Source organism: Silurus meridionalis, chromosome 11 (genome assembly GCF_014805685.1).
Source record: "Silurus meridionalis isolate SWU-2019-XX chromosome 11, ASM1480568v1, whole genome shotgun sequence".
NCBI lineage: Eukaryota > Metazoa > Chordata > Actinopteri > Siluriformes > Siluridae > Silurus > Silurus meridionalis.
Genome location: NC_060894.1, coordinates 16364648 through 16382665, shown reverse-complemented (window position 1 = coordinate 16382665; position 18018 = coordinate 16364648). Strand labels below are relative to the sequence as shown.

At 38.9% G+C, this 18018-nt stretch overlaps 1 protein-coding gene across 2 annotated transcripts in view; it reads right to left on the bottom strand.

Moving 5' to 3' along the window:
- Positions 1-18018, bottom strand: part of robo3 (roundabout, axon guidance receptor, homolog 3 (Drosophila)) — an 80056-nt gene that overhangs the window by 861 nt on the left and 61177 nt on the right. For both annotated transcript variants that reach the window (XM_046861355.1, XM_046861354.1), the window contains 15 exons: positions 15530-15696; positions 15185-15306; positions 14073-14289; positions 13811-13926; positions 13299-13476; positions 12886-13110; positions 12748-12787; positions 12533-12672; positions 11346-11621; positions 11119-11263; positions 8678-8905; positions 7482-7660; positions 6208-6300; positions 2696-2863; positions 2329-2468 (listed from right to left, as the gene is read on the bottom strand). In XM_046861355.1, coding sequence (XP_046717311.1) covers positions 2329-2468; positions 2696-2863; positions 6208-6300; positions 7482-7660; positions 8678-8905; positions 11119-11263; positions 11346-11621; positions 12533-12672; positions 12748-12787; positions 12886-13110; positions 13299-13476; positions 13811-13926; positions 14073-14289; positions 15185-15306; positions 15530-15696 — 2434 coding nt within the window. The remainder of the gene's footprint in view (positions 1-2328; positions 2469-2695; positions 2864-6207; positions 6301-7481; positions 7661-8677; positions 8906-11118; positions 11264-11345; positions 11622-12532; positions 12673-12747; positions 12788-12885; positions 13111-13298; positions 13477-13810; positions 13927-14072; positions 14290-15184; positions 15307-15529; positions 15697-18018) is intronic.

Genomic DNA, 18018 nt, shown 5'->3' with positions numbered 1-18018 from the left:
TTTAATTTGTTTCTTTGAAGAAAAACCAAAGACACAAGAAAAGCTCAGCTGCATCCCAATTGAATGAAAACATGATGCACTGAATTGACTTATGTATAATGTACACTGTAGATTTGGATCAAAAAGCTGCTCCTGGAATCATCAACGCTGTCCGTAAGATTTTATTCAAAATATATAATGTAATGATTTAGAATCTTACTATCCTGTTTCCAGAAGAAATCTGGTTGCTCTGAAGTTTTTCCCCCCTTATGACATCTCACAGAATTATCCTTGACATTGTTGCCTGTGGCCCAATAGAAATCTCAGTCTGCATCCAGATTTAGCAAAGGTGCTTCTTAACAATGTTTGTTCCTAGCTATGCAAATATACAAATAAAACGAATTGACACGATTTCTACATGTATAAAATATAGTGCGTTAACACGGTGAACACTGTATGTCGACAGACGGAGATGAAAATACTTTATTCACGAGGAAATCATTGAATCTGGTAAATTAAATTTTATTTATGGTTATCGTATGATCGAAGACGGTCTCTTGTGAAGCCCCTCGCAACTGAGCACCTTTTCACGCGCCCTGTGCGGCTGGGAAAGATAACGATGAGGAAAAGGGTAACCCGAAACCCCCTCCCCCGGGAACACACAGCCCTCTTTTGTCAGGGGCTGCTTTTAAAGCTCCCGGAGGGGAAACCTGAGAGGGGGGATAGATCTGAGACAGGGGTCTGTGAAGGACACGGGTTTATGCCCTGTTTCCCATGGCAGGACTCCCCCGCTTAAGAGAAAAGAAAAAGAAAAAGGTTTAAGATCATAAAAAGAAGGGGTTGGGGTCACTGGGATGGCATTATGGGTGTGTTCTCTTTGGCTATGCCGAGTCTTTCTATGCTGCTGATCAAAGCTCGGGTCAGACATAGAGTCTGCAGCACAAATACTATAGAGCTTTGTTTCGGAATCAAGCCTAAGAACATAAACTGATGTGAGCTGCAGCAAAGTTTGTGCTGTAAATGTATTAATATTTTGCTAATGATGTACATGTGTATTTTGTAGCCTGAGAAAAGACTTCACAAGGTGACACTGTCACACTGTTTACTACATACAGTTTTGAAATCTGGTTCTCTATTTATGATATAGATTTTTTTTTAATAAAAAATAAAATTAATTAATTAATAGAATTGCAAGAATTCCCAAAACACCATCACAACACTGTCTAAAAGAAAATCTCTCTATACTGGTATATTTCATCTGCAGTTCATTCAAAATTTAATAAATACCTTAAATATAATACATTAAAAATATGACCATGTGTCATTAAAAAAAATAATGCCAACAGCTGTTTTTGCAACAGAGGAATTGGTATTACAGATATAATGGACATTCTGTGCCACCCAGATGAGGATGGGTTCCCTCTTGAGTCTGGTTCCTCTCAAGTTTTCTTCCTTATGCCATCTCAGGGATTTTTTCCTTGCCCCAATCACCACCGGTTCACTCATTAGGGACAAACTTACACATAAAGAACATCTTATTCATTCTTTCTTACCACATTGTCTGTGTAAAGCTGCTTTGAGACAATGTGCATTGTTAGAAGTGGTATACAAATAAAAATGAATTGAATTGAATAGATGTTTACTCTGCACACTTATTGACCGAACATATGCAAATAAAAAAAATAGCATTCTTGAAGCTTTATAAAGGGGGACAGCGGGGGGGTTGTATCTATGTTACACAGAAAAGTCAATTTTTTTGTGAAAAACCTGACTGTTCTGCCAGAAATCGGTCACAGCAATATGTTTTTTTTTTCTACATACAAGTTTACATATAAAGTGGAAACAAGGAATTAACCTGAAATTCAAGCACAAATATTTTTTACACACCCAGTGCAAACCATGGTTTTGCAATTTTGTGTAGTGTTAAATGATGACCCCTAAAAACCCTGCTATGGGAAATTATCATGCCACTTTGACAACCATGTGTTCCACTTGAAAAGGACAAATGTGCTTAATTTCTGCAATGAGAGCACTTAGGATCCAATTGAGTCTCAAACTGGCACAAAATGGGATCCAATTCGATCTCAATCATAGTAGGAAAAGAAAAAGCACGCAATGTTTATGTATTGTGCCTAATTACTGACAATTATAGTGTTGGTGTGAGATAACCTTTAGAAATTAAGGGCTTAAGGGGCAATTAAAGCTTTACTGATTGAGAGCTTTTCCTCCTTAGTGCTATTCAAAGTAGATTACGGCCCCTACAGGGTTATGTTTAAATAATAACCCCAGATCCCAACATTCAAGTTATGTTGCTATAAGATGCATATCTTCAGTTCCAAAGCATCTCACCTCATTCCTTTTCCGGCTGTTTCCATGACCTCTGGATCCTGTCGAGCCCCGTGATGAAGAACTTCCTGACGTGGAGCAGTTGCTGGACATCTGACCACGGGACAGAATGTTGTGCTTGTTGTAAGGGACCAAGTCGTCATCTGTGGAGTGATACATTTTGCACATCAGTCAGTGCTACCCATGAGCTTTGAGGAATATTGGAAAAGGCTTTAATTACGAACTCTACTGATTCCAGCGATATTTCACTGTAAGCATCTGTGCCACTGTGCTGCATAAGCCCATATGAGTAATGAATCTATAATGCACAGAGACCATGTACTGTACTGCTGTACTTCATTTCGGTGTAAGTCACAAGCAGTCTTCTCACCATCTTTGCGTCTTTGAGCTGAGTTCTTGCGCGTGTTTTGATCTCTCCTCTCCATGGAGGACAGCGAGGCGCCGTCTCTTTCTAAAGATGTGTGTCCACACTCCAGATCTCCTGCTGGAAGTTGGACAGGCTCGTCCTCCGGAGGGGGTTCTGGAGGAGGAGGCAGATCTGCAAAGATAGTATCTAATGGTTAACACACACATTCTTTTGCCAATAAAATAACAAGAATTGTTTGCACTAAAATAACAAAGCATGTGAAATAATGCTAAAGAATGTGCCAATACAAAGTGTTTCTGTACTGTTGAAAGATTTATGATCACACTCTTGATGTCACCCAAATGAGGATGGGTTCCCCTTTTGAGTCTGGTTCCTCTCAAGGTTTCTTCCTCATAACATCTAAGGGATTTTTTCTTTGCCACAGTTGCCACGGCTGCTCATCACAAATAAATGCACACCATTCAACTTAACTGTTGATTTCTGTAAAGCTGCTTTGAGACAATGTCTGTTGTGAAAAGCGCTATAGAAATAAACTTGACTTGACTTGACTTGACTTTCTCTCGGTTTCTCGAATGACCATCATAATTATTCATCATTTTAGCACACATACACTCTTGCCATTTGCCATTCCTAAATGTGAAGGTATTGTGTGCAGCTGTTTCTAGAATTTTTGCTTAAAAAGCTAATAAATGTAATTATTACAATCAAACACATTTCTAAAAAGATGGCTGACATGGAACACATTCACACACTACACACTTGCACATATATTCACATAAAGCGTTGGCTTGTATATAGGTGTTGGAGAGACAGACATGCCAAAATATTCATCCTTATTGACAACTCTATATATTCTTTCAAAATAATTCTCCAACTTGCCACAACTCATGTGGCCTTATCTGAGCAATTTTTTTAAGTAGTGAAAAGAAGGTTTTGGGCTCATGATTATAATAGATATCGATCTAATAATATATTGGTGTGAAGAGTAACATTAGAGTCTTCACATTAGCTGAGTTGAAGAGCAAGAGGCTTGTGACAAAAATGATAAAAGGTACATTATAGCCAAAATAAAAGTCTTTGCATACTTAAGTACATTTAAACGCAAATACTTTTGTATTTAGCAAATGAAAGTTTAAAGAGAGCATTTTTACTTTTACTGAAGTAATATTTTACCTAGTGTATCTCTACTTTAACTCAACCACAACATGGTTTGTGTACTTCGTCCACCACTGACTTTCTAAACAATGTGAAATTGTGCACCTAGTGGTTAAAATTGGAACTGCACCAAGAGAAATTCGAAGACTCATTGGGGCAAGAATCACTCTGCCCCCTGCACTTTGTTCAGTTTATACATTTTTCCATAGTTTTTTTTATCCAGACATGACAGTCAATGAGAAACAAAAATTAGCAAAATGCTCAATTTCTTCCACAAAAAAGGCAACATCTAAGGCAGCACCATTATTTGCATAAGACAATAGAATAGTAGGAGAGAAAAGAAAGGATTATGGGTTAATATCTGCCATAGTGTACATGCATTTCTGAAATGCAATCATCTTTCCTATTAAAAACACAGACAAAAAGAAGAAAAATGCATTTACTACTTGCTTCACTGTGCTCACCTACAAACACAACTAAACACATGCACTTAAAAGCTGTTTAAAATGAGCTAGACTGCATGCTGGATAAATACAGGGAGTGCAGAATTATTAGGCAAATGAGTATTTTGACCACATCATCCTCGTTATGCATGTTGTCTTACTCCAAGCTGTATAGGCTGGAAAGCCTACTACCAATTAAGCATATTAGGTGATGTGCATCTCTGTAATGAGAAGGGGTGTGGTCTAATGACATCAACACCCTATATCAGGTGTGCATAATTATTAGGCAACTTCCTTTCCTTTGGCAAAATGGGTCAAAAGAAGGACTTGACAGGCTCAGAAAAGTCAAAAATAGTGAGATATATTGCAGAGGGATGCAGCAGTCTTAAAATAGCCAAGCTTCTGAAGCGTGATCATCGAACAATCAAGCGTTTCATTCAAAATAGTCGACAGGGTCGCAAGAAGCGTGTGGAAAACCAAGGCGCAAAATAACTGCCCGTGAACTGAGAAAAGTCAAGCGTGCAGCTGCCAAGATGCCACTTGCCACCAGTTTGGCCATATTTCAGAGCTGCAACATCACTGAGTGCCCAAAAGCACAAGGTGTGCAATACTCAGAGACATGGCCAAGGTAAGAAAGGCAGAAAGTCGACCACCACTGAACAAGACACACAAGCTGAAACGTCAAGACTGGGCCAAGAAATATCTCAAGACTGATTTTCTAAGGTTTTATGGACTGATGAAATGAGAGTGAGTCTTGATGGGCCAGATGGATGGGCCCGTGGCTGGATTGGTAAAGGGCAGAGAGCTCCAGTCCGACTCAGACGCCAGCAAGGTGGAGGTGGAGTACTGGTTTGGGCTGGTATCATCAAAGATGAGCTTGTGGGGCCTTTTCGGGTTGAGGATGGAGTCAAGCTGAACTCCCAGTCCTACTGCCAGTTTCTGGAAGACACCTTCTTCAAGCAGTGGTACAGGAAGAAGTCTGCATCCTTCAAGAAAAACATGATTTTCATGCAGGACAATGCTCCATCACACACGCCCAAGTACTCCACAGCGTGGCTGGCAAGAAAGGGTATAAAAGAAGAAAATCTAATGATATGGCCTCCTTGTTCACCTGATCTGAACCCCATTGAGAACCTGTGGTCCATCATCAAATGTGCGATTTACAAGGAGGAAAACAGTACACCTCTCTGAACAGTGTCTGGGAGGTTGTGGTTGCTGCTGCACGCAATGTTGATGGTGAACAGATCAAAACACTGACAGAATCCATGGATGGCAGGCTTTTGAGTGTCCTTGCAAAGAAAGGTGGCTATATTGGTCACTGATTTGTTTTGTTTGGTTTTGAATGTCAGACATGTATATTTGTGAATGTTGAGATGTTATATTGGTTTCACTGGTAAAAATAAATAATTGAAATGGGTATGAATTTGTTTTTTGTTAAGTTGCCTAATAATTATGCACAGTAATAGTCACCTGCACACACAGATATCCCCCTAAAATAGCTAAAACTAAAAACTACTTCCAAAAATATTCAGCTTTGATATTAATGAGTTTTTTGTGTTCATTGAGAACATGGTTGTTGTTCAAATTAAATCCTCAAATAAAATTAATCCTCAAAAATACAACTTGCCTAATAATTCTGCACTCCCTGTACACACTGTCAACTCTCGTTTTTCTGTTACAGTGTTCCTTTAGAAAAGTCACTTAATGTAGCCTGTAGCAGACGTGATCTGTCAAAACCTCTTAACTTTAATTTCTTTGAGGTTAATGTCATCATTAATGTTGTCATGCCTCATCAAAATCTACAGTTGTAAACTACTTTGTTCCCTATGCACAAGCACAGAGAGGGACCAACATATAAAATGTAACTTATACAGACAGGAACATACACAGATTTATAAAACGCTGAGCTGCTCTTACCTTCTTGTATGATGTCTCTGCGGTACTGGCTGCTCTTTGAGGTTTTCTTCTTTACCCGAGCCTTCTGCTCGCCTGCAGAGGTTCTCGCTCGACCTAACAAGGTGCAAAAAATGTGTTACATCTGATGTGGCTGCTCTACAGCTATCTGACGAAAACCTTTTTCAAGTTTCTGCAAGGTAGTAGTATAAACTAAAAATCTGTACCCCAATACACTGGCCACAAAACAGGGATTAATATGCGTCATCTGGCAACACTTCTTTAAATCCTAACTTATGCAGTGGGCAGCTTTTTATTTCTAAAATAGACTTAAAAGAAAATATCTACAGAGATTGCTGACATCTCTGGAATCAAGCTAAGAACTGTCCATCGCATTATTGATCAGACATTCTAGATTCTTTATACTTTTGGTGAAGCCAGATCATGCAAAATCTTCAGTGCAGCTCACAGCTTTTCATGTTTAACACTGAGAAAGCATTTCTACATGCACAATGTAACTGGAAAAATAAGAACTGAAAAGAAATCTGTCTTTTAGGGAACCTATAGACTGGACCGTGGAACAGTGGAGAAAGGTCATCTGGTCTGATAAGTCCAGATTGATCCTATTTAAAAGAGATGGGTGCTTCAGGGTAAGAAGGGACATGCATGAAGCAATGGACCTGTCAAGCATAGTATCTACTATACAAGCCTCTGGAGGCAATGTCATGATTAGGGTTGCTTCAATTGGTCAGGTTTTGGCTCAGCAGCATTATGCAGCAATAAAATAAAGTTATGAATGTACTGAATGCCCAGGTTATCCCATCAATAGATTTATTTCTTCTCCAACAGCACAGGCATATTTCATTCAGCATGACAATGTCAAGATTTATTAGGCTTAAACTGTGAAAGAGTGGTTCAGGGAGCATGAGGAATCATTTTCACATATGAATTGGCCACCAAAGAATACTGACCTTAACCCCAATGAAAGCCTTCGGGATGAAGACTTTACAGAGTGGTCTCAATACAAGAATTAATATAAAATATGAACATAATATAAATAAATGTTTTGACATTTTATAAGATTGCATAAGGTCACAGCGAATGCACTGTAAAGGTGGTGCAACGTTATAATAGTTTGTGTTTTTAAAAAATCATGTAATGCTTCATTTCTATGCTTACAATTTGGTAGAAAGTTTAATTATTTAAAATAGTGCTGCTCTTATTTATTCAATGATGCAAATGATATGATTGTACATTTTGAATGCATGATTGCAGACAAAAGAAAAACACATACACACCTGGTGCATTGACATTATCTACACTCTGTGCTGCTCCTTGGCTTAAATCACGTCTGTGTACAGCGCGGTGTGGCGTGCTGCACTCAGAGCTCTCCTGATTGGTTGGCAGGTTCGGGTTGGACTGCGTCAAGGGAGGGCTCGGTGCCCGTGGGATTGGCACTGGCCCACATGGCAATCGTCTGTCAACATCAAAACGAGGCAAAACATGGACAGGTCCCATTACATATTTAAAAAATTACTGAATGAATAAACTACAGTTGTATCTTTAAATGAACTGTTTTCATGAACTTTCACCAGGGAAGACACGCAACATAAGGGAAAAAAATATTAAGCATCAGGAAATAATGGGTATAATAAAGAAAATTTGAAAGCAGGATCAATTATTCAGAAGGTACATTTCTCTGAGGCAGAAACAAGGGAGTAAGTAAGGGGAATACATCTAGAGAGAAAATAAAATAAATAAAATATCACAGAGGCATGGCAGGAAGGTAAAAGCCAGGAAGCAAATTCCCTGAAGATGTGTTTGTTATACAGACACAGTGAGGTGAGGAGAATGTCATCTATTTCACACATACAGTATCACAATACAGGATAATGTGATATATGGTTACAGTGTGCAAGAAAAAAAACACACACATTATCTTGCGAAAACAAAGTTAATTTTTGAAACACACACAGGAACTAAATCTACACGATATAGACAAAAGTTTAGATGTTCCCCCTAGATCTTATTTTTTATGTACATGCCTGTGTGGGTGAGAACAGATTTTAGCATTTAGCACTGCACAATGGACAATTGTAAATGTCAGCTCAGGTTGAAAGTGGTTTATAGTAGACTGCTAGTTTGTTTATATTTTGTGACATAAAACAATAAAAAAAACAGTGTAATATAAATTTTTTAGTTAAGCCTAATTAAGAACTGGAATGATGTAGTTAAGGCTGAGGAACTCTCAAAGCGAGAATTCACTAACCGCCATGACAACAATGGCATTTCTACCTTTTTCTTGTAATTTTCCATATATATATATATATATATATATATATATATATATATATATATATATATATATATATATATATAAATCCAAAACTAAAACTTTCTGGTTTAGGCCACGTACACATAAAAATCTAAATACAAAAACAGCTGCACTGCGTTACATCCTTAACAATAAATGCCAATATAATGATAATCTCACCGTCCTGACTGGTGTTGATCAGACTGGTGCAGGCGAGTTGGTGTGTCACTGCAGTGGCGTGCCTCCTCTCTTGGTGAGGGAGTGAGAGTGGCCGTGGACTGGTGGCTGTAGGAGGTGGTCGGAGATGAGGTGTCTCCTCTGGGAGGAGGACATGGTCCATCCTCAGCTACCCCATCCATTAGATAGGTCCTTTCTGGCAGGGGTGGACACCAGTCCTCCTCATCCGTGCTGTGAATGAAGAGAAAATAACAGAACATTATGTAACTAATATATTAGTACTGCAACTACAGCCCATCACCACTATTTCTTTGCTATCAAACAGCAAATAATCAGTTCCTTGTGCCACCATATCAATTTCCACAGCCATGTAGGCATTCAAAACTGTGGCCTCTAGCGAATTTGTGTGGTTTCCAAGTCAAAGAAGGAAGATAATCACTTAATACTTTTTGAGTGACACTCTCTGCTCTATCCTTAGGCCAGTAAATAGATCCTGAATATGTCCACTTTCAAAGAGGCTGTGATCTGTTACTGTAGTTGGTCTGAGAACTATGTTACTAAACTGTTGTGCCAAAGCTCAGAGTTAAGGACAGGAATAAAGCTATCAATGTAATGCAATAATCAGACTCATGTTCTCCCAAAAAGACCTTCGGGGTCCATGCAAAAGGTCAGCAATGTTATCCTCAAGTTCATCGCAAATTGGAGAACCTCACTGTAGGCTAGGAATGGAAATTGAGTTTAGAAAAGTGGCTGTGCAGGTTGACGTGCTGAATGATTCTATTCTGCTTGAAGCGAGGAACATGAGAAGGGCTACACCTATAGCTGGCAAACGTGGTTACCACAGACCAGCTAGATGTGAACGGAAAACAGAGACAGAATCTGCCAACCCTGCTCATCTAAAGAGTATAATCTGTAAATCAGTTCTGTTTAACGTCAGTGGTTAATGTGCTTTGCCTCCTCTGCAAACCCTTCAGTTCAGGTTGAGAGCGATAAATGTGTTCACCTGTCTCCACTTGTACACATACATGCACACAATGCCTGTGGTCAGGCCACTCAGCAGCTAAAGCTAACTCTTCTTCAGGCTAACTTGAACGTAATGTGATAGTGAGAGAGGAAAGAACAGGAGCATTCAGCCGACAGACCACAGAAACAGCCAGCATGCCGCTAACTTTGTTAGTCTCCACTGAGAGCCCTGTCAAGCCCAATAACACCAGCAGCACAGTTAATGGAGCAACTGGTGCTGGAATAAGTACGAAACATGACATTTGAGACTGGCCTTCATCCAGCAAACATGCTGAAGCCTGCAATTTGATACATGTCAAATTCGAATGTCATAACTTTTAGACAAAGACAAGGAGGCAAGGAAATGGAAGTAAAAAAAAAAATACTGTGAAAAAAACCTTACACAGCCTTCCATAAAACCTAATGCTGTGCTGACAATTCATTGCATTAAAGTTAGCCTTTCAGGACACACAGCAAATTCATTCTAGCCAAACCATTCACAAACTTTCTGAAATGATTATCAGGAAAGAAACTTCTATAAAAAAAAAGAAGTCTGGTGTAGCCTGTTAACACCAAAGGTGTTTCTTTAATCTGTCTTACACCTGTCTCGCAGGCAGCCGTGATTTTATTTTAGTCAACGTTTCACTCCACACCAACTCAGCGAGACACACATCCATCAAGATTTATTTTTTATTGTTTGCATAAGTGAAATCAGTTCAAATATCACACTTATATCTCTAGTTAATATGGAAATATTTGAATTATGTTATATATTGCAAATTCTAACTATAATTGGATTGGAATATGTTCTAAATCATGACAACAAGCAATAAAAAGAAGGTGAAAGCTAACATCTGATTCCAGACAAGTGAACCACATGTTTTTGATGTTGCATCTTAGGGTTGAATGAAACACTCGGAGGACCACGCTATCTACTGTCATCTGCATGCATGAGGTCAAATGCATGAGCTAATGTTGGTCTAATTGACAGTAAAATGGGGACATGGACAATTTCAGTTATGTATAGCTAAACAATATGTTGATACGCAGGAACCATTTTTTTTTATCTATACAGTTAATTAGTACCTGGCCACAATATTTACTTTAATAATCAATACACTATTTCTCTGTACTGCAAGCTTCATTACTTAACCCATACTCCTGTATTTATTTATGGGTTCCTTTGAGATCTAAAGGCTTCAATGCAATATGATTCATACATTTATTACAATGCACCGATTTATTTTCAACTCTAATAGTGTACCCTAATTTGTGCAATTTGTACTCCATTTCGGCTGATGCAATCTTTTGCAAGGGTTGTGTGATGCATTCTTTGCTGTTGTTTATCAGTAATTCAATGCAACAATGGAACATTTTGAATGAATAATAACTAATAAAAATGTATATTAATACAACCTCTAATCAGATTCGAATGCTCTTACCCCATGTCCTCTATATGTTCATCCTCGTCATCATCAGCACAGTGCTCTATCTCTGAAGATGCGGGTGGAGGTGGTAAAGGCTCCATCCAGTTCAGAGACGGAGTCTTTACTGCTTTCCCTATAGACTTCTGCTTTGACTGTTTAGCTATCGGAAGAATGAATTGTCATTGTTACAAAATATTTATATCAAAACTAGGAAAGAGCATTACTTTTTATATAATATGTACCATTATCTGCTTTAGCGCGGTCAGGCTGAGCGTATTGCACATTGGAGGTTCCTGGTTGGTTAATCCAATGACCAGTATCTTGGTCAGGGCTGCAGGGCATCTGGTTAGTAAAAGGCATGATGGGAGTGCTAGCATAGGGTGTGGTGTGCTGGGAGTACTGGGCAGAAAAGCTGCGTAGATCTTCAGCAGTAGGGTCGATAGTGCTGTAGATGGGACCCTCGTTGGAGCCATTGCTGTACTTCTCAGTCTGGTTGAGGTAGTTAGAAATTCCAGCATCTAAATGCAGCAAGGAAACAGAGTTAGAGAGCTGGAGTGATTTGTGTTTTCTCTGCTAACAATGGCTTCCTGTTCCCTGAACCTGTTATAGAAACTACAAACTTGATGATGTGTCCTCTCTGTTACAGTGCAATAAACTATTCTGTCATTGAAGAATTAAGAATATCAACTTACTATTCAAATTATACCATATTCTCGTAATTTATTATTCTGGATCTGTTGTGTTTTTACACACCAACCTTTTTTTTTTTACTTCAGTTTGTACTTGTTAATTGTCTGTATACATACTTATATCATGATTTAATCTTTATCATACTTTTGAGTTTGCATTGACAATGTATATGAGGTGATCTTTTCCTTTCATCACACCCACAAGGTTTTACTTTCTGATTTCCTGCCACCATATATGAAACCTGTTTAAGGCAATTTTTCATGCATCTTCAGTCCAGTAACCTCATATAACACTATACTCCTTTTGCTGTTAGATTGATCCTTTTCCTGAATATATCCAGTCGTTTACTAGAATTCTGTCTGAACTGCTAGTACACGCATCACATTCTTGGGGAATATTCTAGTCGTTTCTTGAACACAAGAAACACAATCCCAAATCCAATAAATGACAGTAATTTTCTGGAGGTGTTAATAAACCAATGCAGTGATAAGCTCTGACCATATTTACTTTGCATTCTCTTTTTTTTTTTAATATACATTTTACACAGTGTCCTAACATTTTTGGAATTATGGTTGTATTTAATTATGTCCCTTCCGTTTCTTCTGTTGGCCTGATTCTTGTTCGTTTTTTCTTCTCCCACTAGTGATAGTAAACACCTCATGCCATTGCTATGAATTTGAGAGCAAACGTCCAAATAAATCTTTATATTTGCTCTGACTTTATGTCTCAAGTTTCTCACCATTGTAGTATCTCTCTGCTGTGTCGTGTTTGGAGGAACAGCAGTTGACTGAATCTTTGCCATTATGCGCAAGGTTTGTAGTGGGCCAGGAATCCGCCAGCCACGGATAGTTCCCCATATTAGAACCCAACACACCAGGCCTGGAATACAATAAAGCATTAACTTATCTTCGAAGGCCACCACAGCAGCCTTAACTGAGTTTTTGAGACACCTACCTTCCATTTATTCCTGTACTTTCCCCATGAGGAAAACCAACTGCAAAAGAACATATGATGTCAGATTTTGTATTTATTTTAATATGGTTCTATGTATATATACTGTATGCTTGAATGTGTATGCTGTGCTTTGTGTACCTGCTGGCGTATATGCGAATGAAGTGGCATAGTGGCTCAGTTCTTTTCTCTTCTTGCGTCTGCAGTATATCCACACGCTGAAGCCCATGAGGATTACCCAGCATGCACCACCGATACCGGCGATGAAGGCAGGCTGCTTTACAACATCTGTGATCTGCTCAGCAAGACTGATATTTTGATCCGAGTCCCCGCTCCCACTTGGGACAGGCTGCTCTGATGGTAACTCTGAGAGTGAGGGAGAAAAAGAGGAAAGAAAGAAAGCGTTAGAAAGCTAGCTTAAAAATATTCCATTCATAGGTTGTTTCTGAATTATGGTGGGAAAATCAATTGTACAAAATCAGTACAAACTCTGTACACTGACTTATAATTGAGTAATATAAGTAATTGTATCTTATGATTTAGTAGCCACTCACTCATAATGACAGAGACTGGTTGACTGTGTATGCCCACTCCAGCACTGGTCACTGCTGCCACCTCCACCTGGTAGAGGACACCAGGCAGCAGACCTTTCACCACTGTCAACAGTGAGTTTCCGTCCACTGTCTGATTTATGTGGTAGCGTGCCTGAGAGTCATTTCCTAGGCACCAAATCTGAAAAAAGACAAAAAAATTGTAATAACAGCAATAATGCAAAAACTCAGTGTCTAAAATATGCATAAGGATATAATGTACAAAAAAAAAGAATACTCAATTAAATTCCTTTCCCTTTTAAAAGGGTATTGTGTCTATATTAAAGTGTATATCAAAGAAATAGTGAAAGAACTTAATATAAGCCTCTATAGTGGCATTTATTAATATAACAATGTTACAAAGTCTCAAGAGTCTCTATAGATTTTTAACTTGTGAAACCATCTTCAAAATAGTTTGTGTTTCAGTGAAAAAAAAATACAATCATAACTGCTACATACTATATACATTTGTTTACCTTATACTCTTGGATAATGCCATTTTGCATTTCAGCAGGAGGAGGCTGCCATGAAACGCTGATGCTGGAACTGTTGCTTAGCGTAACGGTAACTGCCTGAGGAGGGGCGCTAGGGACTAAAAAAAAATTCAAAGAACAATTCAAAAGTCACCTTTGACACCAAAACCCTGTAGTTATGTTTCAAATCTCTTGTGTGTATACATTCTTTTTTAACCAAATAGCAAAAGTACATTACATAAGCAACTGAATATAAGAGTCTCACCCTCTTCTGGAGTGCGGAGAATCAGTGGGTGGCTGTCGATACCCTGGAATTCATTGAAGTAGGGCCTGATTTTGACCTCATACTCAGTGCCTTTGAGCAGGTTACTGAGGACAGAACTATGCTCAGGGGCTGCTTTCACATCCTGCTGGAACCAGGAGCCACCGGTCAAACGGTAAAGCAACCGATATCCCTGGATGTACTGAGACTGGCGGTCAACCTGGAGCAGAAATGTTCTTGGTTAGATGAGCAATAGTGATCAAAGGTACTCATCTAGTCGAGTGAGACTGAGATGTGGATACACGTTCACACAATTAACAATACAATATTTTATCCAGTTATTTATTTTATTTGTTTGCATTATGGATACACATCATAAAGAAATGTATACTAAAAACTGTTTGATGGGGGTTTTTTTTTCGTTTTTTTTTTTACACAGAACAATCAAAATACACAGATCAGACAATATAAAATTATGACCGGTGAAGTGAAAAATATTGCCTCAGATTTGATGTGTTATGGCAAGCGTAATGATTTGAGTGAGTTTGACAAGAGCCAAATTGTGATGGCTAGACTCAGTCAGAGCATCTCCAAAACTGCAGCTCTTGTAGCGTGTTTCCAGTCTGCAGTGGTCAGTATCTATCAAAAGTGGTCCAAGGAAGAAGCAGTGGTGAACTGGCAACATGAGTGGCCAAGGCTCACTGATGCACGTGAGGAGTAAAAGCTGGCTGGCCCGTGTGGTCCAATCCAACAGACGAGCTACTGTAGCTCTAATTGCTGAAGAAGGTAATGCTGTTAATGTTTAACGGTTCTGAACTGTTTTTACAGCAAAAGGGGAACCAACACAACTTTAGGCATAATTTTAAATGCATTCAAAGTGTCATAGCAATGTATTACACTTAGGGGTAAAACCACACTGCCCAATCCTGTGCACAACAAATGCCAATAAATTCCTTAAGTTAACAGTGAAGAGAGGAAAGCCTGAGAGCAGAGAAAATTATTCTGTTTTCGACTCACCATGGACTCCCTGTCATTGTCTGAATATAACTGCATATTTGTGTTTTACAACACATTATACACTGTGGATACCAAGAGAAGATTCGGTCAGTACTCACGGTCCATGTCAGCCGGGCGCTTGATGCAGTCAGTAGCACAGGCTGCTGTAGTTCCACAACCACTTCCCCCAGCTCACGCTGAACCTGCCTGTGGTCCACACCCTGCCCTGTTGGACTTATATCTTAACAAAATAAAGAATGAGAACTGTTACTATTGTGATTCTTTGGCATCCTGATCCTGATTGCACTTTCGAGGCACACAATAATGATAAATTAAGTGCTAAACCATATTTGCAGGATTAACTTAGCCCCAAATAAATCCATACCATGCAATTTGTTACAGTTTTGTTAACATCGATTTATCGAGCATGATAAGAAAACTCTAGAAGCTTCCCAAATACACACCTTGTGTGCGCACAGGCTCCGAGATTGGGCTTGGGTCGCTAAGCCCATAGGCATTAACTGCTCGGATAATGAAGAGGTAGATAGTGTTGGGGAAGAGGCCAGTCACTGTGTGCTTTTCAAACCTCACTAGGTCTGCTACTGTCTGCCATGTATTTCCTGCGGACTGGCTGCAGGAGAAGAAAAAAAATATATATGTGACATCTTTATTAGTCATGGAGCTTATTAAATTACACAAATCACTGACCTTCACAATTGAAAAAAGGAGAATGACCGTTTAATGTGAACACAGTTAGCAAACCAACCATATGATGTCTTCAGTATTAAACCAGTGAGTCAAACTACATTTATTCCAGTGTATTCATCTATATCAGTGTGCGTATGTGTGTTCATTTGTATGTGTGCACTTTAACACAAGATGGTATTCTTATGGCTTTTCATTGCTGAGCTCAGAGACAGCCATTACATGCTCTACTGAATGATGTTGCTCATTGTGGATGTATGACAGTTTTCTGTAATGACAGTTATTTTTAGCCGGTTGTACACATCAAGAAACAAATAGCAAAATGCAACCAGTGTACACGACACCGACTGAACCATGTAACCTTGTGGCTCCAAAAATCTTTGAACCAAGTGATTACACTAAAAGACTTTCCAAAATATATTTTGCAGCAAGACTACTTTAACACCCCAGGGCATGTAGTGTACGTCTCGCAGAGAGAGATTTTTACCCCAGATAATATAACATTTATTATAAATGTGTGGGCGATACTAGCATTCAGAAATGTACTTTTAACTACAACTACAATCTCTGAAATGTTCTTGATAAAATATTTAAGTTCCTCATAATAATCTCATGCATCTATGGCATGGATATGATTAACAAACAAACAAACAAAAAAACGCTATACTTATAATGGAAGACTTAAGTCGAATTTGGATGAAATTTTAACTCCATGTAATGCATTATTTCGAAAAAAAAAGAGATAAGTCTACTTTTACAAAGTTCATAATTGCTTGTGATTCTGTGCAGATTGGATTAAAGAACCTGCTGAACAGAAACAGAAAGAACAGAAATGATGTCATTCACATCACTGTTGAAATGTAATTTGTGAAGTTTTGCATTTCAGTTAAATAGCCACATATTTTAGATGTTTACTAATAGAATAAGCAATCAGTTTTATTTCTTACATACTTTATGTTGCAGGTGCAATGAATACATATTAGGATGAAGAACTCTGGAGAATTTCTTTAGTCCCAGTATAATCACAACTTAGAATCTCTAGATTTGATAATACACTGGGGGACATATTATACACTCCACATCTGTATTATACACATACATTATACACTACACACATCTGCCCGGTGGTGACTTAACCAACATCTCAATTCTGCATTTCAAGGATCATGTTCCCTGTGAGTTTTTTTTTTTTGCTGCAGACGCGGTCAACCTGCAATGTTTCAGAGAGGCACGAACATTGGGAAGCTCGTAAATATTCAGCTCGCAGCACAGAGAGAGAGAGAGAAGGAGGCTATAAATCCAAGGTCACTTTGGCCATTGCCTGGGAATAAATGCACACGCCTTCTTTCTCTGCTTTTTTGCCCTACAGTATGAATGCATGCAGCTAGACAAAGAAAATGTAAAGAATGCACTTTACCCTCTTTTATAATTACAAAGAATACAACAGAACTGATGCAATTACAAATAAAAGCCTTTTTCTACCAAGGTGTCAGGAGACTATGCTTTCCTTTGCGTCCTCTCGTTCCGCATTTACCCTGTTCCTTTTCCCTCTTTCCTCGTATCCCATCCATTTCTCATCTCCGGCTCGTTCTTTCTCCTATATGTCCCTTAGCACCACAGGCAAGGAAATGTTATTGTAAACACTACATTCAAGCCCAGAACACTCAATAAAGAATCAATTTTGGGTCATGTGGCACCACAAGCCACTGCCCGAGGGGCCAGAGAGTGGAGTATAGCGCAGTGTCAGTGCTTATGTGCATGTGTGTGTGTGTAGGAGTGAGCAGCTCTCTGTTGTTCAGCCTGCAATGCAACCTCCATGAGCCCTCACTGTGAAGCCCACAGGACCTCAGCTCTGTAATTAGACCGAGCCCCATTACAGCAGGCTTACAATAGCCTTAAGAGTCATCCGGGTGGACTGGATTTGAATTCATTAGCATGTCATATTTTCCTGCTCTCATATCTATCTGAGAAAGCAGCCCACATTCCATGGCTAAATTTAACGTGCAGCGAATTTTGTAGCTACCAAATACAAAAGAGGCACAAATTCTAAACACGCATGGTTCTGAGAGACTTAAATACGGGTTAAAGTTCACACTCTGAAGTGTGCATTTGCAATGAGAGAGAAAGATACAGAAAGAGGAAAAGAGGGTCAATAACAGGGCAACCTACAAGGCAATACTTCCTCGTGTCTGTCATGCTTGGCCAGAATAAGTGTCACACTGACACTCAATTAATAAAAAATGAAGGA